This window comes from Antrostomus carolinensis, unplaced genomic scaffold, assembly GCF_000700745.2.
Source record: "Antrostomus carolinensis isolate BGI_N321 unplaced genomic scaffold, ASM70074v2 scaffold12165, whole genome shotgun sequence".
Lineage (NCBI taxonomy): Eukaryota > Metazoa > Chordata > Aves > Caprimulgiformes > Caprimulgidae > Antrostomus > Antrostomus carolinensis.
In genome coordinates, this window is record NW_010317136.1 from 34,932 (window position 1) to 61,929 (window position 26,998).

A 26,998-nucleotide genomic window follows, 5' to 3' on the forward strand; every position below is an offset into this window, starting at 1 on the left:
TGAGATGTGCAGCAATTGTAAAATACAAATTGTTCTCATGCATTACAACTCAAAATTTATAATGCAGGCAAAATCTGATTTTAACCTTATCCAGGATTTTGAAGTCTTGAGCTAGACAGTATTTCACCACTCTTATAAAAGTGAATTTGCAACAGTTAAGAGCTCCACAAAGAGCCCAGTTTTTCTTCATTTTTTTTCTTCAGTTTTCAGCACTACAGGCTATAACTTTAAGCCATAATTAAACAAAGCCGAAGTCTTATTTAAATTTCACTTCTTTACTTGGCTGGCTAGACAGCAACAGCCCGCATAAGAGATGTGACAGATTTAGACAAACCTAAACAGGAGCTTGGTTTTCAGCTATCAGAGATAACACCTCTTTGTTGAATTCTGAGCAGTAGATACTCTATTGCACGCAACTGCCACAGTCAGACTGACTTTCTTCTTCCTTTTTCTATTTTTATTAGAGATCATAAAATCAATTTTACTTCCAAATCCAATTTTCAAGTTTTCCCCCTTACCCTTTTTCTTAAATCATAAAGTACTAGTCCAAACAGAGGCAGTGAACTCTGCTAATGCAACCTAACAGAGACCACTATGGGGAGAGAGGACCAAACCCAACTAACATCAAGTCACTTAAAATGGGAATCCCTGAAATTGTGTTTAAAAAACCCCAAATGTATAGTGTAAATGTATTCAGTCACAAACACAATCAAGTCTTGTACTAGCTCTGCTCAGCAGAGCTGTACATGGTTATATGTCCCAATTCAATCATTTTCTTCCAAAAAATTAGATAAAAACTGCCTTCTTAATCTAAAAAGAGAATCCAGACCCAATGCTCAGCAAAGTTTATAAATTAATATGTTATTAAAAAAGCAACTCCTCCCTCAATACAAACACAGAAAAATCCTACGTTTTGCAGTTACACCCAAAGCTTCTCTTCCTCTCTGCCAAAAAACCCAAAACAAACACCCAAAACCTATGAATCAAGCTGGGATTTATTATTAAAATCCTAAATTATCAATTATATGCAAGACTTCCTCAATACAGACAAGCAGAATAGCTTCACCTGAACAGCCAAGCACGGGACATGACCTAAAGTCACTTGCAGATTCCCAGTGGGTGAGAGCTGTTCCATACCTTTGGGTCTTTTGGTCCTTCAGAGTGGCACCTCTCTTTCTTGCCCAAGCAGCTCTCCTTTCAAATTAAAGCATTATTAGCAAACTTTTGCTGATTAGTTAGAGTTGTTTTTTTTGTTCCAGTTCTCTAAAATGACCAGTTAGAACTGGCATCCAGTTAGTTCTGGAATATGTTAAAACTAAGCTTTGGCCTAAGGAAAGGAGTCTCTCTCACACCTTCTTCCTGCCCTTGAAGTGTTCATTGAAAGGAATTATTCCAGACTGCCAGAGATGACACATTTGTAAATCTGCTTCCTCTTCTGCAACAATCCACATGCTTTGGGGCTCAGAAGTCCAAGAAACAGCAGTTTGGTTTGTTAGGCTGCAGTTCAGGATGGGCTGGTATAAATAGAAAACCCCAGTCCTGTCCTTTCACAGTCACTGCCTCTCTATCATGACCTTCCTTGAAAGAGCAAAAGCATCTTTGTGGCTGACTGCCAAGCCAGGTCACGGAATTAGGTCAGATTAAAAAGTAATGGACAGAAGGCAAGGGAAGACAAGGGAAGGTGATTTTAATTCAAAGCAGTTCCCACTTTGTTTCGTCAGATGACTGCCCCTCCTGGGGTGAGGGAGGGAACAGGTGGGGTGGAAATGGGCAAATATGTGGGGCAGATAGAACTGCTCCTTTTCTGAAGGAGTGCTGGTTTGTGCTAGTGTAACATGACCATCAAAGTACAGCACTGGACTACTGAAAATGTTTCTAAGCAATAATTCTAATGTTAAGTTATTAATCTTCAATTATTCTATTAGATAACTTAATTCTATTAACTTAAAATTTTAAATTAATACTTACAAGTTTAATACAATTACTTTCAAATGCAGTACTTAACACTCCCTACATATAAAATTAATTCATACATAAAAGGTTATGTGAAGAAGTGTTAACATGTAAAATCCTCAATTATCATGCACTGATGTGCTTTGTGAACAAGTAGGATTTAAGCTTAATTACCACCCTCTATAGTTCTAGTGGAACTTTATCCAGCAAGTAATCTAAAAGGTTGCAACTACCACAGGATCTATAGTGTAAAAGATCACCTTCCTGTGTGACATTTAATGGGTATTACTTTACAAAGAAATTAAAAACTGTGTGAAAATTGTGAAAACTCAAACACTTCTGTTGCTGCAGTGCATATATCTCCATGGTTACCATGTGAAAATAAAAACAAAAACAAAACATTTTTAGGAATGAGTTCCAAGAACAAAATTTTCTAGAGCACTACTATAAAATATCTTATAAATGTATCACATTCTTGAGCAAAGGTGATTAGCAAATTCTAGTAGTTAAATACAAACATACAAAATAATTAGATTTTCCTTTCACAGTCCAAACCATGTACCAAGCAAAATGTTTACAGCATCTGCTGCAGATTTCCTCTAGTTCAGCTGGCCACCCCTCTGCACTGTGAGGCACTAGGTAACTGCCTAGCACCAACCTTCTTCTCTATATTATTGCCCCACCTTCCCTCTTTGTAAAAATTCAGTGACTAAAGAAGACAACATATTGCTGGGCAGCTATCACTGACAGTATGTTTTATGGTTAGATTATTAGAAACAGTAAACAAATCTGCAGGTAGTTGATCTGATGTACACACTGACTAATAAAATTCCCTGCAAACAGGCAACCTCTCATAATACTGGATACACTCATGCACAAATACCCTTTTCTTTAGAAGTAATCCAAGTTTTACTAAACTCGTTTCTTCTTTATCCTGCAAACTAAAAAACTGCAGGGGCTGTTCACCATATGGATGCATTTTACAAGTTACTCGAAAAGAGCAACTTGCGTTGCTTTTTCTTTTTTCAACTATTTTATACAAGGCATCAAAATAACACCAGATACGTGAATCTTGGTTTAACTGCACTCATATCTAAGTCCACTTCCCACAAAGCTACTTTGTCCCAGCCCCAGCATTAACAAAACTACACAAATACCATTCCAAAACCACACAATACATGTGCTGGAATCAATAAGACAAATCTTCACAGCTGCCAGGGTAAATCAGCAAAATAACTGTTCATCTCTTTGCAAGATTTGAGCTTCTGACACATGGCTATACTGACATATCTCCTGCAGAATGCACTCTCTAATATTTACCAGAAAGGGTTGCCTGCAGTAACGAGCCAAGTAGGAGAAGTTCATTTATAACCTTAAATAGCAGAGACTGACTTCCTGAATACGGAAGTCTTATGTAAATAAACACATTTCACAATTCAACACATCGAGTGAACAACAAGTATTTGTTTGCCTCAGGATTAGGGCAGGCAAAAAGTAGGTAAGAGTGATTACTATCCCTTCTGATAAAGAATGGGACTTTAGAGAGAAACTAGTTAAAGTCATTGCTTATGTGGACAAAAGGCAGGCACAGAATTCAGCTGCAAACCCTGCAAAAAATTTTAAATAAAAAAGAAACCACATGAATTCTTAATGGACTGGACTATCTGTCAGCAACTAGAATGAATAAAGGAAAACACCAAAAACATTCAAGTTACAAAACTGTCCATAAGAACCTCAACAATTAAAGCTGTGAAAATCCTGTTGCGAACTTTGGCCTGCCACAGTACTACCAGCAGCAACTTTCAGAGGAACCAGCAACAAACAGTTATATAAACAATTTGAGTCGTAAACTAAAAAACAAGGAAAGAAGAAAATCTTTCTGGTAACAAAATATATGTAAGAAATATAATAACAGGGACTAGAGTAAGTCACAGTTCACGAGATGCAAGATTACAACATATCAAATACCCTTTCCTTTGGAAGAAACCCCAATTTTACGAAGCTCATTTTTTGCTTCCACTCCAAACAAAGCACCCTGAGGGAATGCTCACTGTATGGATGGATTTTAAGAACTATGTCAATGCAGCACCTCTTCTGCTGCCTCTTCTTTTCTCAAATATTTCGTACAAGAATCAGAACAAAACATGAAGCCAGTTCAACACCTAAGAAATTATCCTAGTTCAGTGTCAGAGAGTAACAGGTAACATTGGGGAATTTTTCAAAGGAAGAAACCATTAGTCCCATGAGATGCACATAGGAAGATGTATCATTCTGGCACCTGGAAATTTCATGGCATCCTTCCATTTTCCATAGTCTTTTCAAAAGTGGGAATAATTAGTTGCTATTTGTTGTCTTGTGCCTTTAAAAGATGCTCCCAACGCATATAACTAAGGTATTTACACTATCTCCCTTCACCCTCACTCCTGAAACACTCCTATTCTCTACAGCACCCAAAGCTGGACAATAATTCAGCAGTCTATCAGCACTGCTCATACTCTTTTCCTCAAACTGCTCCATCTGTCTCCACACACATTTTGTAACTACTGTCTTACAGTGTAAAATTCTGGATCAGCAATTACCTCTATTTGCAGTATCTGAAAGTACCAACCCAATCAGGTACTTGGCAATATTTGGGAGTATTAAGCCCATCCCTAGTGAAACAGAAGATCTAGCAGAGTAGCACCTTTCAGAACTGGGAGCTGAGGCTATTAAAGTTACTTGGCCTTCCAGTTGTATCTGTTCAAGCATGTTCTATTGTTCAAAACAAATACCCTGAACCAAAGAAATAAAAAACTCCAGTTTTTCCTTCTTTCAAGTCTTTCTGGAAAAAAAAAACAAACCAAGAAAGCTCCACCAAAAACAAGTCAATTGTACTTGCAACTGAAGAAAATATATCACTTTTTCATCGAGGTTTCACCTGCATCTTGACAATCTTTCACAAGGAGAGCACCTGATTTTACCCACTGACAGGGTGTAATGTAACACCGCTGCAGAGAAGACAGCCACAAATGTGCTCTGAAAAGCAGAAGTGGTTTAAATGGGGAAATGTTTACAGCAAAGACTTAATCTAATCCTCACTTGATGGAGGAGGAGATAGTCACCCTTCCTTTGTCAAAATTAGACTTCTCATTTATAGATCCTTTTGATTGGGAACTGACACTTGGTAAAAGTTGCAGCTATTTATTTCTGGTTTTAATGGAACCAGGAGCCTGGATGTCAAGATGAATGAAATCTACAAGGTGCAAACTGCAGAACAAAGACCCAGGTAAAAGAAAACAAAACAACACCCCCCCCTCATCCCCCTCCCACCCCCCCAAAAAACCCCAACCAAACCCAAAACCACCAACAAAACACCTGTAACCTCTCTTTCACCTAGTTTGTAGGAAACTGATTCCCTTCAAATGACTCAACTGTAACAGAATACAAAAAAAATCAACCAAGCCCACCAAACAAAAAACACCCAAGCAGCAAAATTCAAAATTCATTAAGCTGACTTTCACAAACCTTAATTTCTGTGGAAGCTGCAAGCTAACTGTAAGAGAATCGGAGAAAAAGGTGATGGAAAAACCCAGCGTGGTAACTGGTGAAAAGCAGAGACTCTCTGACCCAACAAGAGACCGCTCCATCAGTAGGCGAAGGCGGCAGGCGAGGCCGAGGAAGCGCAGCGAGGCTGTAGTTTCACCTTCATCTTCCAGAGAGGCTGAGCAGGGGCAGGTATCGGTGGGGAGGTCGGGCCACTGCCGTGTCCCTGTGGCACCAGCGCAGCCCGGCCATGAGCCTGCCAGCCCACAGCAGCTCCCCAGCGGGCTCCCGCCTGCCAGCATCCCCTGCAGGCAGGGGTGGGCCACCTCCTCCAGGGACAGCCTTGTGCTGAGATTTGCTTCAACAGCCATGATGCTGTAACCTAAATCTCCACAATGTACATACAGAATTCTGAACCCCTGTCGTATAACTGTACCAGTCGGGGTATTTGTATATTGTACTTTGTACACCAAGGAAACGACAGCCACACTTTCCATTCCAGGGAAGATGACCTCAACACATTTGTAAGAGATAAGTATATTTAAGCCGATATTAGATAAGGCAGTGGGATGACTCCTCCCACTCTATCTCATGCCATGTACAAAAGTGAAACCTTCATAAAAATGGTCCTTTAAATTTGCCAGATAAAGCAAAACCACACAGACACACAAACCCCAGATACGTGATTATCTGTTTTTTTCTTTTCAAGCAATCTCTAATAATCTCAAGTAATTTTCCAAAGCCCCAGACTATCTGCTTGAAACAAAAAGGCATCATTTCAAAAACTAACATATATGAGCTTTTTTGCAAACAATATTCAAAGGATATCTGTTTCTAAGAAAAGAAATGTGCAGAGTTCATATATATTTAGATACAACTTTCAATAATATTCCAAGTAAGAATATAGTACTTCATAATTCCATTAAATTCAAAGTACCTTATAATAAATAGTCATAGAGGTTTTGGAAAGCAAATACTTGCTGATAAGTTTACTAGATCTATTATAGTATCTCATTTCAAATGAGACTCCTCTCCTCTACTTCCATGAATGACCTCAACTATTCTGCTATCCCATCATTTAGAAAGACTAAAAACCATAGAAGAATAAGCTGGTTCAGATGAAAAACAACAAAAGCCAGTTTAGATTTTTTAGGTGACGACTATAATAATTTCAGAAGGCCTCTCTGATTTGTATGAATTCACACAGAATAATTTATTATGAGTGGCACAGAAAATTAAATGAACTGACAGTATCATTCAATTATAAAATTTTCCAAATCTGATTCTGTGCCTTACTTAATGATTTTTAACAGTTATTTCTAAAAGACAGCTTTAAAATAAAATTTCAAATACTAAATACCAGTTATGCAAAGCAAAATGTTTAATAAAACCTGAAAACCTTTAAGATTAGTAATTTTTAATAGAAACTCACAGTGAGACGATTACAAAAACAAAGAGATCAGTAGTCAATGCAGCTATGCAGACAAGAAAAGGAAACCTGGTACATTTCTCCTGATTATGAAGACGGAACAAAAATATAGTGTCAAAGGTAATAGAAAAGACTTACCATTCATGCTGAAAAGCTAGTTTTCAGAAACATATTGCTCCTAATATTAATCCAGCAGTTGATAAAGTATGTTAATCTATACCAAATCAGTGCTTCAATCTCCAAACACACTTACACACTAACCGGAAAGAGAGAGCACACAGAATCCAGAGAGCTGCTCTTCCTTACAAGCTCCTTGTGATGCAAAAAACTATGAAGCACAAGATACCAGTAGTAAAAGAAAATCAATATTCAGGACACGGGTATTGGGTTTTGCTCATTAACTACTTCTGTTCTGACCAATGCTACCTATTCATGTCTAAAGCAACTCAAAATGGCAGGGGGAAAAAAGCATGCAAAACACCAGGAGGTTTTAAGATGTTCTCAATTATATCAAGCACTGGTTGTTTCCATGGCAACCTTAGACCAGAATTATCTGTTGACTTGTACCCAACTAGTAGTTATTCTAAAGCTTTAATCAATTCACACAGTGTACTGTGCACATTATTTCATATTTCACATGTATTTTTCTCTATACAGACACAAATATATATATATATATATTTATATAGTAATTATTCAGAGAAATATCTGTAAGTCATTCCACAGTATTTTAAAGTATACTGATATTATTTTGTATCATTTAGAAACCAAATAATATTCCTTTGACTATTCATCTCCCATCCGTTTGCGATTTAGAGACAATGAAGATGACAGAAAGATGTACTAGTGGTGACTCTCCTGACCATTTCAGTTATCCAAGTTGTTAATGTGTTCTCTTACTAGGCACAGATTGGGAAAATATTTGCATCAGTTCAAGAATAGAAGATGCACCCTGATCTCACTGTCTCTACATTCGAAACCAAGCAGCCTCATTCTCCTTTCACATTTCAATCTTTCAAAGAGCAACAAGCAACTACGAAAAAACCCATAAAATCAAAATGTAGGTTACATATAGTTGCAGGTGGTCACAGTCAAGACATCTCAACTAAGAATGAAATACATCGTTCTACCATCAGATCCCTTTCACCCTTTGGCTGTGCAGCACAACTGACCTGGTTACCAACTCAGGCTGGACAATCACACGTGCGGTCAGTCAGCTTTTTAAGGTGGATTCCAAGGCCCTGAGCCACCTCTGCCCTACTGGATTCTGAGAATTTTCCAAACATATTCATTTATTTCATGCATCAACCAAGAATCCAAGGCACCTTACAAAAACTGCATGCTTTACATATCCAAATAATAAAGCAAAGATGTTAAATTTCAAAATCAACCACTGAAAAACCCCTAAGGCCATAGACCACATAGCAAATTACTCAAACCCACACCACTAGACGACTGACAACACAAACAAAAAGCCCACCCAACAAGCAGCAGCTCGTTCCCTTTCAGCAAACCCATCCCTTCAGCAGTAACTGCTGGTAAAAGGACATACATAGAAACAGACCTGTTACAGTATTTCATTATAGCAGAAGGTACAAATACATTAACTTTCTTTTCAAATGGATTCTACCTAAAACAACAACAAAAAAAATCTGAGAAGTCACTTTCCAAACTTTTTTCAGGAATTAAAAAGAGCACTTTTGCCTCAAACTTCAAGAGCAATTCATGCTGTCTGCTATGAAGCTTCACCTAAAACGTTACACCATCATTTCATAAGATGCAGTGATATGGGCAGAATAGTTGAGAATATCCAAATACCTTTACAAGACAAACACTAGAATGTTTCTAAAACACTGCTTTTTCATTACACTTTCTGTGAAATTAATCTATGACCTGAATTTAGTGACTCTATGCAATTCTATGACATCGAACTCTCAGGTTAAAAAAACCCAACAAACCAACACAGCCAAAACTGTTTCTCTTTCATTTTTCACAAAGAATTTTCACAGATCATGTATTTTTTTAAGGATGTCATTAGGAGTCAGTAGTGTAGTAGACAGAAATAGTCCCTGCATTGTACTCTATCACTCCTTTGGCTACTGTGGTAGTGAAATGAGAATCCTGAAACACAGACTTAAGTCCATGTGTACCCACAGTGTTTTTATTATTATTTTAAAAATAATCTACGAATTGAGAGTAAAGGTTCAGAATAAAGATTCTGAATTTCACCCCGAAACCAAAGCTACATAATCAACCATCATTCAGCTACCAGCTCAGTAACTTTGGCTCAGAAAAACAGCATGCAACCACTGTGCTTAATTATGGCTTAAAATAGCATTCGCGGAACAGCCATTTTCACCATGTTTATCATCAAGAGACACGACAGTCCGTTTCCTCATCGAGCATGTCATACGAGGAAGCCTGCCTTAAATAGAGGGGAAAAAATAGTAGAGACTTGTACATGAACAGGTCACAATTTGTAAGTGTCAGTAGGTCAATACCATTTTTTTCCCCTCATGTTACATAAACAAAAATGCTTCACTGTTATTTTTTTCAAATAGCTATTTACATAAAAAAGAGCTTCTACATAAACACAAGTATGCATCTATTTTTACCAAGCTGAAAGTATTTTGGAGAAGTGGAAGCTCAGAATTTATGCACTTTCATAATTTATCTTCCCAACAAAACTAGTCGATCCCTTCCCATCTCATTTGTGAGACCCAGATTTAATCTATTTTAGGTCAATGCATTAACACCTTTTTGTTTCCATGTTTACTGCTTATCCTCTGAGAACAGATTCACTCCCTACTCATGTATTTTAAATTGCAAGCAGGGAGATGTATAAACACTGCTTTTCTTCATGGCAACACTGTGATGCTAAGCATTTCCAGTAAGATCTATTTTCAACTGAAATAACTGCGCTATCTCAAATCCACCAATGAATCTGAAATCTGGAACAAAATTATCATCAATTACCATATTGTAACATTTTAAAATGAGTATTTAACCACAGAGACAATAATTGCTTTGCAAAATAATGCATGGCTTTAAAAGAAAAAAATGAAAATAAACGTCAATTTACTTAGATTGGGATATTTTTTGAAATCTCTCACTTTTACTACCCAAAATGCAATCATGAAAAGTTTTAATTCATACAAATAATAACATAAACTGTTCACTAATTAAGAAATTAAAGCTAATGATAGTCAGCATTCCCACATTAAATTAAAGCATAACAGTTAAAATCAAACACAATTTTATATTGTTAACCACTGTATAGAGTGTTCTGATGTATATATCCCTTAAAATAAAATGGTGAATGATAAATGGCCCTATAATCAGAAGTTTAATCTGTGCAGCAATGTCTGCCTATTCCAGAGTTTAAGCATCACAATCTTTAACGAGTATTCTGTTTCTGCTGAACTAGATGATTGAATTTGAAAATAAAGGAAGTAACTTAGAAGTAAAAATTGGAGTGGGGGCTTGTCAAAGCAAGTCAACTGTGCTGTAAGAGAAAAGAAGGGACAAGGGATAAATTCTCCTGCCAGCCACCAGTCCATGACCCAGCCCCCCACCTCCCTGCCTGATGCAATACGCTGTTCTTCAAATTAATACCTTTAGGTAATGAATTGTAAAATTGCTCCCGGAACATATCACAGATCAGTGTTCATATCTGATTACAAACATGCAAGCTCTTCACTTACTAGGCAAACTGAAGAGTCAATATCTATAAAACAAACAAAAACCCTACTTACTTGATTTGTCCCATAGGACAGCAAGTTCAGAGCAATGCTGGCTCTCATTTTCCAGAGCCGCCCTCTGTTCATGCGCACCACTCTTTGAATGCCTATGGAAAAGGCGATTAGCAAAACCTTCCAGTCTCTGCAGCGCTGTGGCTGTCCCTGTGCACTGGCTACAAGGTGCCTCCTTCTGAGCTGCCATCTATGCACACCGGCAACTTTCACAAAAGCAAAAGACAAAATATCTAAGGGGAGCTGGACAACCCAGAGCCACTCAGAGCTATGCATGTGTCAAGCTTCCTGTATGCAGTGTTTTCTAACCACTACTCTCTTCTACTTCCTGTTAAGAAAAGCTCTATAAAGTACTGCTTTATACTGCTAAAAGTCTCTTTCCATGTCAATCAAAAAGTGTTGCGTTTGGGGTTTTTTTAAAATGTAATAATTGCTCTAGCATGCGTTTTCACAGCTTTTTAATGCATCACATTTTATACTTAAATATATATTTTATCTTAAAATACTATAAACAACTTCTTCAGAAGTAAAGATCAGAAGGCAGATACATTTTTTTTATTTACCACAACCATGTGTGAAAAAAGAAAAGTGACTATTCTGCTGTTCTTCCCTTAAGATGGAGTACTAGTATCCATCATAGCACACAGAACAAGCTGTAGTCTAATAATTAGTAATCTCATCGTTTTGACTAAACAAAGCAAGGAGGTTACTTGCAAAAACTACTGAATAAACTGTTATTTAACGAGGGAGGAGGGAGTACTTCCTCCTTTGAGAAAAATCAAGACTGAAGAAGCTGAATTCTAACATACATATAAACACAACTGCATTATACTTATCTGAACTGGGTTCTACTCACTGCAAGAATGAACTAAATGCATTTCACTTTTTTGGAAGCAAAGTACCAGAACAACCAGCATGGGCAGATCCTTATCTCACAGCACAGTTACTCTCCCAGCCCAAAGGCTGCTGGAAGGCAAGTCAGAAAGCCACTGTCACCAGTGCCCAACAGTGCTTATGTAAAAGCTTTGCATGCAAGTCTGGAATTGTATAAGAAGGTTTTTTCATTCACAAGAAATCCAAGTATTTTCAACTGTAGATTAAGTCTAGAAAGGAACATTTTTAATGGTGCAAAACACAGGGAAAAGAAATTGAAAGCTGTATTTAACATTAAAGTATAATAATTTGCAAATTATGCAAATTTTATGCTTACAATAGGTAATACTAAATATTCATTTCTGTGAAAATGTAAACACATACATGCAGCAAGTTTCCCACTATATCCTCTGCACATATAAGATGTGGCTTCTTAAAAATTTAGGCTATTCTTAAGAAAGATTGAAATAACTTTTCCACAATCTGTCTCCTGTTTTACAGTCAACATGTGTTCAAGACATACCTCTCATTTTTCACCACCATACTTCTCACTGAATAGTTTTCAAATGTCAGCAGATATCCACCCTTGGACATTACGTAACTATTTCATAACAGCTCTGTGTTTCAGAAAAAAACCAGCCATGATGACAAATCGCCTGTGATGATAAAACAATGAAAGTGCCGAGGGACAGACTTTGCAGATTTGACTATGTGCACTCGCAGCCCAGAAGGCCAACCGTATCCTGGGCTGCATCAAGAGAAGTGTGGCCAGCAGGTCGAGGGAGGGGATTCTGCCCCTCTACTCTGCTCTCATAAGGCCCCACCTGGAGTACTGTGTCCAGTTCTGGAGCCCCCATCACCAGACGGACATGGACCTGTTAGAACAAGTCCAGAGGAGGGCCACCAGGATGATCCAAGGGCTGGAGCAGCTCTCCTATGAGGACAGGCTGAGAGAGTTGGGGCTGTTCAGCCTGGAGAAGAGGCTAGTGGCCTAGCGGCCTTCCAGCACCTGAAGGGGCTACAAGAAAGCTGGGGAGGGACTTTTTACAAGAACAAGGGGTAATGGCTTGAAGCTGGAAGAGGGTAGGTTTAGATTAGATATTAGGAAGAAATTCTTTCCTGTGAGGGTGGTGAGACACTGGAACAGGTTGCCCAGAGAAGTTGTGGATGCCCCTTTCCTGGAAGTGTTCAAGGTCAGGTTGGGTTTGAAACCTGGTCTGAGCAACCTGGTCTAGTGGAAGGTGTCCCTGCTCATGGCAGGGTGTTTGGAACCAGATGATCTTCAAGGTCCCTTCCGACTCAGACCATTCTATGATTCTATGTCTATATTCCTCCTAACGAGCACTTCTAGACTTCTTGTAATCAGCCTCAGTCAACACAACAGTTTAAATTTCTGGACTCTGCGCAAAGCACAGAAATGCCCTTTGCTTTCAAGCTCCAGATATACTCTGGAAACATAATTTATTTCTCCAGCACCTGTTCAACCACTAATTGGAACCAACTGGCTAAACACTTACATTTTACACACCAGTTTGAAAATCTGGATGAGCACCTGCTATCTTGCTGGTGACCAGATTGCTCTCCTGGGTCAGGGTCAGGTAATGCAGCCTTCCCTGGATGCCACTATAGGTCCTTTTCCACTTTCTGCCTTCCAGCCTTTCACCTGCTTTGTTGCAAGATCAATGCTGACTTCAACAACATCCTGGATCACAACAGGATGAGGGGATGTGTGATATGCCTGTGGTGGTTTGATCCACAGCAGGTCCTTGTGGCCCTGCACTCACCCCCCCACACCCGGTGAGATGGGATGGGAGTCACAGGATTAGGATGAAGGACAGGGACAGCTCACTCACCACTTGTGGTCACGGGCAAAACAGACTCAAACTTGGGGAAGAAAAATCAATTCCTTGCCATTTCATCTAAATAATGCAAAGAGACATAACACCCACATCTTATAACACCTTCCCCCACCCCTCCCTTCTTTCCAGGCTTAAATCACTTTGCTCCTGATTTCTCTACTTTCTCCCCAAGAAGCACAGAGGACAGGGAATGGAGGTTCAGTCAGTTCACCTCTGCTGCTCTACATGAAAAGTCCAGGAACAAGATGTTCCAACATGAGCTTCCCATGGAGTCACGGACCTCTTCAGTCACAGCTCCTGGCTCCAGCATGGGGACATCCACGGGCTGCAGACTCAGTCCGCACTCTGGGGGTCCACTCCCGCTCTGGCAGGAGTGACTCTTGGGGTCCCAAGTCCAGTCACACTTGCCCTCAGGCTCAACTTCTCTGCGCCACTGTGGAATCCTCCATGGCCTACACATAGGTATCTGCTCCACTGTTGAACCTCCATGAACCTCCATGTTGAACCGCTGAAGGGACCTCCTTTGCCTTCTCCTACTCCATGGCTGAACTGGGTGTCTGAGGTTCTCTGTCTTCCTCCTCCTTCCTCCTGGCAAGGAAGCTCTCTCTTTGTTTTGGCGGATGGTCATCTTTTGTTCAGGTCAATGGCCTCTCCTCCAGGTTCAGTTCACCTTCTTCTTTTCAGGACAATTCTTCTCCTTACAAATACAGATTTGCAGAGGTGTTTCTCCAGTGCTCATTGGCTCAGCCTGGGCTGGGAGGTCTCTGCATTGGAGCCAGGGGAGCTTTTCACTATCACAAGGCGGACCCTACTCCCCCACCAAAAAGACCTCCCCGCCCCCACACACAGACCCAACACAATGCCATATATAACCCAACCCTTTATGGTAGAATAATGCTGTACCACCTTTCATAAGGCAATATAAGAAATACTTAGACAATAACAAGATGCTTATTTCCCTGCCTGGTGAACTTTCTGGGGCTGGAATTGCTCCTCTGGAACTAACTGTACAGCCATGCTCCCCTGTAGCTCACCACATGTCTTTGGGCATCCGCAGAACTCTTATTTTCTCTGACCTTGGCTGTTTTCTCCAGTAAACAAAGCCACCTGGTATGACGGTGTGCTTATCTTGCCTCTCTCCTCCCCCATGGTTCTGAGCCTTTACACTACTGTTGTTTTATCTTTCACACAAGTCTTCAACAAACCATTTCGTTTCTCTGATCTGAAAGAGGGCAATTTACAAAATTTATATTAAATAAGTTAGAGTCTGCCAACTCTCTAGAGTCAATGGAGAGATGTGGGAATTGCCAGAGGGCACCTCTGCCCACCAAAATTCAGAGCTCTAAATGCACCCAAGTGACTAATCTGGACACTTAAATTAGGTGCCAAAATAGGAAGCAGAAATATCCATCCTCTGAGATCTCAGAAGTGAACTGGTTTAAGTGAAAACATGTTATCAAGAAGGGATTGTTAAAGATATCCCAAGAGAAAACCTGGATTTGCCAGAATTCTATAAACTACTACCAGCAAACTCTTCTGTACAAGCTCTTTTCCACATGCAAAACGTGAAAATAAAGTGCTGGTCATATTATACACAGACACTAAGTAATACATTTTCCCAATCTTGGAAATTTTTGTCATTGATTGGCATCATCCAATGGTAATACAAAATACTACCATGCTCACATTCTCTGAAGTCCACATTCCACATAGACTTCAATGTCTTCAAATGAGGTCCACAATTTTTCAAGGTGGAATCTACTATTTTCTTTTACTGTATCTTTCATCTTATTGACATACTAATCTTCCAAATCAATGCAACATTAATTTATCCACACCAAGTATTATGAAGCACAGAATCCACAAGCTTTGACATAGTATTTTACCACCCAAAAGCACATTAATGAGCAACGGATGGTGCTTTATCAAAGGCAAAATTTTGTGGCTCTGCTTGTCTTCAGATTTCCACTTGCTAGCTAGTACTGCTTTTCCTTAGAACAGTTTGTAAATCTTTAAATACAATTAAATGCTTATACAGACATGTGCAAACAGACTTGAGGTCATCTTATGCTCTGAGCTGGAAGAAGAACCTGAGCCAGCTTTGATCTAAAGCTGTGCAGTGCCTGTGGTTAAGCTTCTACGCCCTCCCAAAAAGAGCAAAAGCTGGCTGTGCCCCAGCCAGATCACAAACATCCAGACGTTCTACCCACTCAATGCAAGTCATATCAGGTGCGTGTCCAAAACTGTGCACAGGTATGACCCATATAATATAAAGCCTGATTGGATTCATTTAACTTTCACTTAAAAACTTTTACTCTACAGACAGTCTCTGTCTTTCTGTTACAAAGCCAAAAACAAAACCAATAAAAAAGGGCTTAATTCAGGTCAGTTAACTAAAACAATTAATGCTTGAAGACATCAAGGCTGGTCAGTTGCCATCCAGGTCTCCTATTAGTTTCTACAGCCGGGTAACGTTGAAAATCCCCTCTTTGTTCATGTTTATAAATAAACCCAAGCTGCCCAGGTTGCGCAGCGTACGTACTACCTGGCATATGCCAGGCAGCTCACAACCCTGGTGCCTGACTGAGGAACGTCAGCACAGGGGCTCAGTGCTGGCGTGGTGCTTCCTTTTGCCCGCAGAGCTCAATCTCTTCCAAAGTGCTCCCAAACACAGTTCAAACCAGCTAGGCATGCAACTTAACAAAAGTGGTGTTATGTAGAAAAATGTAAAAAAAAAGAGTTGCCCCAATATTTCTAAATGGTTTCTAAAATTTCTGTTCTACAAGAGATAACAAAGCTTCAACTTCTTGAAGCCAAAGTCAACACTGAAATGTTAATAATTTCCTTTAGGCAGAAATTTTATTTTCACTAAATTCTAGCCACTAAATCTTGTCATTATTTTAAAATATCCAGAGAAGTGGGTAAGAGATCCAGCTATGAATGTGATACTACAGGTGTAAGTTATAGTATTTTGATAAAGATTATTTCAGTAAAAATTTTTAAGGTACTCTCCCACAAATCCATTTAAAAACCTGATAATAGCCACAGAAAAGGGCCAACACTGTGGTCCTCTAATGTGATAAAGGCAACAAAAAACATTTATACTTTTCCTGATGGCCAATCCATAACCTTGTGTGCATTTCCTCCCAGCAGCTGATGTCCAGTGTATCCCTCTCAACCACAGGTAACAACACACAGCACTATAGCCCAGCCACAGGATCTTTCAGTTTCTTGCTGAAAAAGAATCGGGAAATAATGTGGACAACTTCTTTTTCATAATCTCTGCTAAAACATCCTTTCTCAATTTCCAAGAAGCAATTCTACCCTACCTGTCAAACCTTAAAAATTAAGGATTAAGAAAGAGAACACCCTCCTTTCCTCAAAGAACTGAGATGGCTGAGTAACGGCATGATTTGTACAGTCCTGCTTTAATTGAATACAGAAGAACGCACATATTATAATTTTAAAGTATTTAAAATGTTTCCCAAATAAAGTTACTATTAAGTTCCTGAATTTTAAAGAAGTACAAAATAGAAAAACAAAAAAATACAACACATCTATAGATCTTTGAAATGTATTTATTTTACCCCTAGGATCCAATGCCATACCACTTAGTTTCATACACAGACCTGAAATTCCCTCACACTACATTAAAACTGGGAGTGTCTTCTCTGGTTTTTAATGAAGGTTAACCAAAAATATCCTGCAATCAAAAATACAATGGAGTATTTCAGACAATTAACTGTATTCCTTAAGAGAACATTGAAAAATGCATCCATAATGCAAAATAAATTTCAGATCACCTACAGCTAACTAAAATTTAGGTCTTAATTCCAAATCTTGAAACCTAGTATCTCCCTGGCTACCTACAAAGCTAGGGCTCAGTGTCCCTGTTTGTGCATGTTCTACTTCTCTTTAAGGGCTAAATAAAAACAACCTTTTCTATCTTCTTATTTCAAATATTTTAAACTAGTATTTCTCCTTTTCAGCACTGTCCTTCAGTCACAAATAAAAAAGACATACTGTGACATTTTCTGCATATTTATTTTGTTTGTCATCCATGGAAAAATAACTTATAAATGAATAATAAAGAACTTTTTTCTAGAGGTTAAAGAAAGTTTATTTATTTGCTTTAAAAATTGATGGCTTGATAAAGCACATCTTTTCTATTATGCATCAGTTATTTCAACAATGCAAGTCCAATTTTAGTATTTATTATTTATTATAAAAGGAGTGAGCAACTATTTTATACAAGGTGTTAGTGAGGGTTCCTCCATTTTTAAGAGCTTGAGGATCTTGCTGAATTTGGCAGGTCTCTTATTGACCAATAAAATATTTATAAATTGAAAGATGCAGCTAATACTTCTAAGAAAAATAAAATAATTTAACTGTCTAATTTTGAATTAGAAAATACAAAAGTTTATAAGCATTTAATAACTCTGAAATTTATTAAATAATATATACTAAAGAACCTAGAATTTTCTGTGCTATAACCATGAGGAAATATGTATGGTGTTTTTTTCTAGTGGTTACAAAAGCTTGAGAGAAAAGGATGTAAAACAAAGCACACAGATAGCTATTTCATAACTAAAAAATAAAAGAACATTTTCACCAGAAATTATGTAATTAAACACAATCCATTTTGAGTCTTGCCAGGGATGCATATTTCAGAAAGAATTATGGGTAGAAACAGAGGCAGAAAAAGGTTTATTGAAAACGCAGATGTATTTTGATTTTCACTCTACGTCCAGCACTATGCCACTAGCTTGCACTTCTTTTTAAACACACGGAAGGAAGAACAGTATTTGCTAATATCTTACAGATTTAATGGCTTTCCATTTTGAAAAAAAGATTTTTCAAAATGTATATAAACAAAATAAGCACAACCAACAACTTCAATGTTTAATAAAACACAATAAACTCACACAGTTTTAGTTTACCTTTATGTGTAGGGTTTTTTCTAAAAAGGTTAATTCTTACTAGAGAGCTCCTCTGAGAGCAGTACTGAGGCTGGGACTGCAGCACTTCTATAAATAGGACTGCCAAGAGGAAGTTGTTGCTATGGAAATGCTGGTCATATTTCTATTTTGACTCCGTAGACCTCTACTGGCATCTACTGCACACAAGCTTAATTGCAGCAGACATCCAATACCTTAATCTCTCTTCAGGAAGCATAAATTAAGGCTCACATGGTCCAACAGCATTGTTTATTCTTTATCCACGAAGATACAAAAGGAATAAATAACTAAGAACTTAGGGAAAAAAAAACAAACAAGTCAATCTCAGCATCTGATTTTTCATATGTAAGCTAAAAGCTCCTGGTTTTCCCATCAGTTTTCTTGTCAAAATTTGGCAAATTCATTATCGATGATGTGATTCTCCACATACACATACGATGACAGCAGATCAAGTTTCCTCATTTCTATCAACACATTATCTGGTTATTTTAAAGTCAAATAGCGTGTACTCATTGTCCCAAATCCAGTGTTGAAAAGAAAGGGACAGAGAACCCTCTCATTACAAGCACAAAACTGTCCACCTTGCCAGAGAAGTGGATTCCTCTCCCTTCTAACAGGGCTCCTTCCTCCTTGCTTTTCTTATGGCTTCCTTCAAGATGATGTGCTTGCTGGTGCTTACAGTCTGGATTGTCACATTGCAAGACAGAGGTTTGCAGAATGTGAATAAAGATTACCCAGTAGCTCCACGATAAAATAAAGTTTAGCAAAGATCCAGCTTCAAAATAGCGGCTTTCACATAAGTACAAGAAATCTTCTGCAAGTATTTGCAGATGTCTGTTTGGTCCATGCCCTCCCAGATCATAACTCCATAGTTACTTCATAGCACTATTTAAGATAATTTGACATACGATCAGAAGTTTTGCACAAACCCTGTTACTTTTCATCAAAAGATAAAGTACCCTAAGTTTTTTGCTATACTTGCATAAAATAGTTGCCTGCCAAGACTAAGTAAGACACTCTTGCTTTTGGACAAACGAGGACAAGCGAGAAAAAAAAACCAAAAACAAAACACGTAAGCATAGGGACTTATTTAAATTGAAATTCAAGGTTAAATTTTGAAGAAATTTAGCATATGACCTCAGTAACTCTGTCTCTCTGAAAAAAAACTAACAGCAGACAAAGGTTTTGATCCACTTAATTTACAACAAAATTCACTGTTGATTAAAAATGAACATTAATGGGTTATCCATCAAAATGAGTAAGATGAAGTTCCTGAATTAGAAGAAGCACACTAAAAACTGGGACGTTATGCTCAATATCTGACTGGGTTGAAGGAGAAGTTACCTGCTTGAATTCTGGCCAGCCTCCCATCAGAATAATGATGCTGAAGATCTGTCTCTCTCACTGAAACAGTAAAGTCTCCTGCAGGTAAGCAGCTGCTGTGGAGGGCATCTTGGCTACAGAAAGCTTCAGGCTGATGAGCTCCACTTTTTCTAGAATCTGCAGGTTTGGTCTGTCCTTCCTCGGTTTAGCCACTTTGTTACATTAAGGCCCATATTACATTAAGTGCCCCATAAGCGGCACCTTTATGTTTGAAAACCGCTATGAGGACAAATTAAGCATTACGTGCCTCGTATAACAAAAGATAACTAAACCCAAGAGTTAATTCTTGATATGGGATAATGGGAGGAAGCCAGAGAATGGACAGTAGTATAATGCTCACCAAAACTGAAGTCCTGGAGATAATAATTCTTTACTATAGCAGTAGCTATACTCTGCTATCAGACTCTGTATTGTACAGTAGAAGACCAGAATGATAAATACTAGAGTAACTAGAATAATTTTAGTACCTCTTTCAGGAATCCTGTCTGCATTTTAAATCACCAGCACATTCCCCACAGAGGGAAAAAAAAAAAAAACAAACAACAAAAAAGACAAAAACAACTGACTCCATTTTGAGCTAAATATTTTAAATTAATACTTTTATTTTCCTCCAAAACTGGAGTGTTCCCCAATTACATGGCATATAGGTTTAAGTAGGAAAATATCCAAATAAGAAAGAAAGCAAAACCAAAGTTACTTCCTCAGAAGGGATAGTGCTTCTTCATAGAATGAAGGAGTACAGAGTACAAATCAGAACACAGTAGTGGCTTTCATAAAGTATGGTCTGAAGTACAAAACATCTGGTCATGTGACGTGAAGATGCATGTGCCTCTACTTGTATTAGGAACAGATCCTGTATTTCTGTGCCTTACTGCTAGACTACAGCCTGCCTTGGCGTGTCCTGGTCCCTCCGCTCCTACCAACCTGCTCAGTTTCAGATATTCTACAACACAGGGCAAAGACTGAATTGGAAGAGATCTAGCACTATCACTCACAGCAGCTAGAGTGGAAAATTGTCATTAAATCCCTGAAAAGTAGAAAGGATGCTCATGGCCCCAAGACAAGAGGCTGTAGAATGTGTAAGAGGTTATTTCAAAATTTCCTAAATGCTCCTAATACACATGGTGCTAAGCAAGCAGTATCCCAGTTACAGGAACTTGCAATAATACAGAGGCATCAGAAGTACAGCTCAGACAACAGAATTTCTCTATATACTGAAGTTAAATACACTGGGTTTACAGAACTTGTGTTAGTCTGCACTTAAATGGAGTAACAAATGTCATCTGCTGGTATAAGACCAAACAAAGTGTGATGTATAAAAAACTGTAACACCAAACAGTAAGTTTTAAAAGTATTCAGTCACTCATCTGTAATGTGTTGTATAAACACAACTAAATATCTCAGATTTTTTAGAGGGGAAATAATTCACATAACTTTGTAATTACTGGCTATTTTTCTTAGTGAGGTAGCAGCAAAATCCACAGATCTTATTTTTTCCCTATCCATGATGGGTTTTCATTTCTAAATTATAATTTATATACAGTTTGTTTCATGTAAGGTGAATTTATTTATTAGCAGTCTGGATATATTCTTAACTAGCATTTGCATTTTGATCTAACAGGAGTAATTTACCAAGTAAAACCAAAAATACTTAAAATGAAGTATTTCCCTTTTACTATTTATGAAATGTGTTTTCTAGCTACCAGTAAGCAAACTGGCACTTTACTTCTCAGTTCCTGGTATTCTTTGGCATTCCCAAACATTACTTTAACAAACAAAGCCAAAACAACTAAAGCTCAGACGGGTATCTTGAAATTAAGAAAACTTTTTATTGCAAGATGCAATTGCCAGTAGGCAAAATGGTCAGATCATCTATCTTTCCCTCTTACACTTACTAAGAAATGAGAGAAATACATGACTGCAAATATATTTAATTAATTTTAATATTTGTTTAAAGCATAGGAAAGCAGAAAGCACCTTTCAGGACAGAAACATTACAAGATTGAATGCATAGCTGTTTCTTTTCTTTCTTTTTCTCAATGTAAAGTTGCCAAGATGCTGTTTCATTTTATATTTATTAATACAGGTAAAGGCAATTTTAAGAACAATAATTAAGAATTCATAAGACAAAACTCTAAAAGTTGCTATATAAATGTCTTTACTCACAACACAACTCTGAAAAAAGCTTTAGAAGCACATATGGATAAAATACACCATTACTTTTTATTCTCTGAACAAAATCAAACAATTCATATGGCATGTTAGCTCAGCATGCAGTATGAATTACAGAAGAGAAAAGCTACAATCCCTTAATACTGTATCCTCAAGCAGCCACAACTTTGCAACTGCATTTTCACTCTCAAAGCAAAATGATCAAAGACTTTTTTTTAGTAAGATCAAAAGAAACTAGTGATGTCCTTCACCAGCTTACACGGAATAACTTACAAGCTGTGCTGAACACACATATTTTGCTTATTTTTAGTGCAGAATCAGTGCTTGATAATATATAACATCTTTATTCCAAGAAGTTCTACAATTATGTATTTTGTTTAAAAATCAAAGATTTTCTTTCTAATAAGCAGGTTCTCATTATGCAGGCCAGCTCTATTATAGCTCACTCTATTAGACTGCGCAAAGAACAAACCTCTCCACAGGTCACCAATATTTAAATTGATTTTAAGATATTTCTTTTCTTAAATGTACTATAAGCTGTTAACTGACAGGCAAACTGACACAAAATACTTTTGAAGTTATTTTCTAATTAGACACAAGAACATCCCTTAGCTGTAATTGTATTTATCTTTAATTAGCTTTAAAGATAAATATGAGCAAATAGTAATTAAAAATGCATCCTGAAAGTCACTGTACCTTCATGCTGTGAAATGCCACTAAAAACACCTTGTCACAGTAAGTCACCTCAAAGCACTGACACTCAAGCCCTATTCTCCTCAACAAGGATATTGCAAGACTCTTCTATACCATTGTCATCCAAAGAATTCTCCAAACTCATATTCTAGCAAAATCTGACTACACCGTGATCTTTCCCTTTGCCTACGGAGCTAATGAACACTCTCACAGGTAAAGAAATTTTTGAAGCAGAGATCCAATGCATTTGGCACTGAACAACACTATCAAAATTTACTCCCCAATTTTCTTTTCAGTGGTTTCTATTTCTGGTATTTACAGAAATGAAATGTTCATGACAATATAAGTCACCTCAATGTACACACACTTTTAACTCCATTCTCACATTAGTCTCAAAAGCCAAGGGACCTACCCAATAGGAAATGGCTGTCACAGACCCAGGGGCTAACAGTTCCCAGCCAAAGAGCTTTGAGAGTCTTGCTCTGACCTTCCACAGATTAACTATAAATTGCTTAGGCTTATTACGTGATGATTGTATGTATGAAAGCAACCCCAGAAAAACAAGTAACTGTTCCAAGACAGGGGGTTTCTGTTTGGTTTTGAGAGATGCCACTTGTATTTCTTTTGCTTCATCCTGATCAGCAGAACTCTTGCAAAGAAATCCCCCTCAAACCACATACAGGAAACCTACACAGGTCAGAATTTGAGAATTGTAACAAATGTCCAAATATTTTCATCCTTAAATGAGAGATCTCTGCCAAAAAGTCTAGAGTCGCAGAAATGTGCATGTCTGAAATAACTCACAGCTTCACTGGATACCTCCACTGCAGATTGCACACAGGGAAAACAAGAGAATTTGCCTACACAGGCCTTTACCATTTCGGGGGATTACCACTAATAACTGGGAATGTTAGCCTTAATCTCAGAGATGTGGGCATCCTATTCACGATTCCTGCTATAAAGAAAAAAAGTTTTGAATATTCCTATTTTGAATAGGTAAAGTCTACCTTATTTAAGGTATAAGGACCTGCATTGTGCAGGCTCTTCTCATTTCTGGGAAGCAAAAATCCCTCTCATTTGGCAGAGCTGGAAGACATGTTCTCTCTTGAACTTATTATCTTAATTTACTTGAAACACTTTGAGAAAAAAATGCCTAAAATTTTGTAACTAGTCAGAGGTTTCTTTTCTTCCTCCTGGAAGAACAAACGTAGAGCAGCACTGAGAGCTGCTCTCAGATGCTCATAAAATTTCCTAACCACCTCAATACAGAGTTGTTATTTCTGGGAGTCACATGGCACGTGGGAAGATTCTGGTTTTCTTCCAATTACTCTCCAGTTAAACTTTACCCAATAAAACTGCCAAAATGAGGTACCAGTTGCAATATATTGGGCAAATTTTTAAACTTATTTCCACTATAAGATCCACCTTCCTCTACTCTCAGGGCAGGGTGGGAGGAAACACATGGCATCCCATTTAAGTGAAATACCAAAATAATGAACGTAGCGATTGCAATTACTGAGCCCTCTCCTCACCTTTCTTATATGACAGAAAAAATTCAATACTTAATTACACAGAAATGAAAGCCTAAAGGAACACTTATCTAAGTGAAAAGGAGTGCTTATGTATTATTAGGTAACCTACTTCGACATTTCCATTCCTTTTCCTCTGTAAAGACGACACCTTCAGAAGAAAATATCAACTGATCTATCAGCCAAATAAGGCAAACGATGTATTATTGTAATTTCTGAAAACACACCGGTACCTAATTTTTCTGAAAACCTGTGAAAGGTTAACAATGCTAATACGCTGCCTAATGCAGCTCTGTATGGTTCCCAGAGGGTTTGTTGAGCATTCAGAACGTCAAACATAGCCAAGCTCTGAAGCTGAATGGCTTTTGGGATTCCACGTTGAATGCAATTACGAGTTCTACTCAGTTTGGAATCTACATCTGAATTAATTTTTCAGGTATGCCTTAAATCTATGCAACCCCTACTATATCCATTGAAGTAAAATAATACTTTGTCACGCTGATTACAGAATACAGTTCTTACAGAACTTTTCATAGGGCATAATGAGTAGATAGGTCCTGGAAAACACGTCAAAATGGGAAAATATTACTTTAATCCTTAATTCCTTTGATCCAATTCAGAACCTAACAAGGTGCTAAGAATGTTGCAGAGCTACAATGCACATATGGAAAGATGGGTAGAAAGAGAAAGGAGATAATGGGCAAAAGGCAATCACTAAGGAAATTATTTTAACTAACTGAAATTGTGCTGCTCTTTCCTTAGTTAAAAAAAAAGTAGCACTAGAAGATTCAATATTTATCCGGATTTTGCTAACAGTTTATAACCTGCTCACTTGTTGTTGTGTTTGGGGATTTACTTATCACAATGACTGGATTAACTACATCTCTGTACCCTCCTTATTATCTTCAGGTATATGTTCATTAAGACCTCTGTCCATGAGCTAATTAAGAGCCGATTAAATACAACAGTAGTCCATACTACATAAATTATGACTGCTTCAGTGACTCTAAATTATGTCCACCAGCAATTGGACTCATCTGTGTGCAGCACCACCCTCTACGGAGAACAGTATTCCAAACCCCCCAAAAATACATCATATGGGTGTCAAGCTCTGAAGGCATCTTATCTCCTTGTTTTGTGTAGGATAACCCAGCTCCTGAACTCGGGGAATACAGCAGCATACTCCACTCTCATAACTGAAGTGCTACACCCCTAGTTCAGATTCAAGACCAGTCACTATTAAAAGCACCTCATTAATGTCCATCCCCACTGTCCACCAAGACTGTAGCATTTAAAACAGTCTATAGTTCATCAACTGTTATTGCACAGAACTATCAAAGCAGACTTGGCAAACTGTCCAAAAGCAAATACAGGATACCAAATTCGTTTCCACCTTTTCTTATGCTTGTTTCACACACATCCACTTGGATGTAGCTTCCTTCCTAACACCCTACCCTGTCTACACAGACAAGTTTTATAAATCAAACCTGAAATCAGTTTCTCTTACTCCTTAACTACAACTTCAGCTAGAAGATCAAAGCTTTACACTTTGCTGGAAAACCTTTAGCCTCATAGCCATTCAGGTTGAAACACAAAGTTTCTCTTCCTTCCTTCCTCTAAGGAAAAATGAGTATGTATATAGTCACACTAAGAAAAAGAAAATAAAAGGTGATATCCGGGGTACAAATTTTGTTGTACTTAAAGCACCCAGCCCAAGGAATACAGGAAAGAAATGCATACTTTCAGTAGAACTCCAAACAAAACCATAACTAAACCCTGGTAACAAATTCTAGCAGTCACCTAGAATAGATATGAAAATAGCAAGCCAGCAAATTCAACAAACTTTAAATCTTCTCCTTGTCCACAAAGACAAATTCTTCTCAGTACCGTGCAATGGGGTCAAGCTCAGGTGTTCTCTCTGCCTTTCTTCAAAGCATCCTTTTGCACCCCCGGTTTTGCATTCAAACAGCTCTTTGATATAATTTTGTCCCACATATTACACATTTAAATATTTTTCAGTTCAGCTTGACTGCTCAATATGCCTAAATTTCTAATCATACCTTCAATCTGTTTTCATTAATTTATAAGTGTAGTCTAAAAATAATTGCTAGCCTGAAATTTAAAACAAAACTAAGCTTTAAATATGGAAACCATTTCAAATAAAAATGACTTGTTTTTGTTTAAATTAAAAATAACTTACTTTAGTGTTTCATATGCTTAAATTGGCATCCTCAAGTTCAAACACTGTTGTTAAATTCTCCATTGCATCAGCCAAGAAAATGGATTATCATCAGATTTCTGACAGCAAACAATTTAAATTAGCTGACATATTACAGATTAAGAGAATAAAAAGCATACAGAAACAAAAGACATTTAATAAAGTCTGATTTTAGTTCTAACTCAAATAAACCCCAAATTATGGCCTCCTAGGAAAATATCTTGATTCAAAAGAGAGAAATAGATCTTTTAAAGATCTGATAGTAGTATTTGCATCAGCAACCTTGAGATTAATTATTGATGCAACAGGCTGAAATACAAAAGATAAAGGAAACTATGCTTTCTTCTTTGCTTACAAATAATTAGTGAGCGTTTAATAGACAGCTGAAAATTAAGATATTTTCCTGTTCTCTGCAATGAAGTGTCCACTTCAGGAACAACTATAATACTAACGTGCTGAACACATGGTATTAGAATTCAGCAGAATGTCTCTGACACTCAGTCAAAAATTAAAATTTCGCAAGAGAACCCGGGGGCAGAGGGGAAGGGGAGGAAAAGGAAAGGGGGGGGGAAAGACAAACAGAGGAAGGGCTAACAGGCAAGGAATTGAGTCCTGACGCAAGGCTGCATTAGGGAGCTGACGCAGGACAGAGGTAAA

General features: G+C 37.8%; 1 protein-coding gene across 1 annotated transcript in view; it reads right to left on the reverse strand.

Moving 5' to 3' along the window:
• Nucleotides 1-10,846, reverse strand: part of LOC104525348 (cAMP-dependent protein kinase catalytic subunit beta) — a 37,166-nt gene extending 26,320 nt beyond the window's left edge. The window contains exon 1 of the mRNA XM_010168472.1: nt 10,660-10,846. Coding sequence (XP_010166774.1) covers nt 10,660-10,846 — 187 coding nt within the window. The remainder of the gene's footprint in view (nt 1-10,659) is intronic.
• Between the last annotated feature and the right edge of the window lie 16,152 nt (nt 10,847-26,998).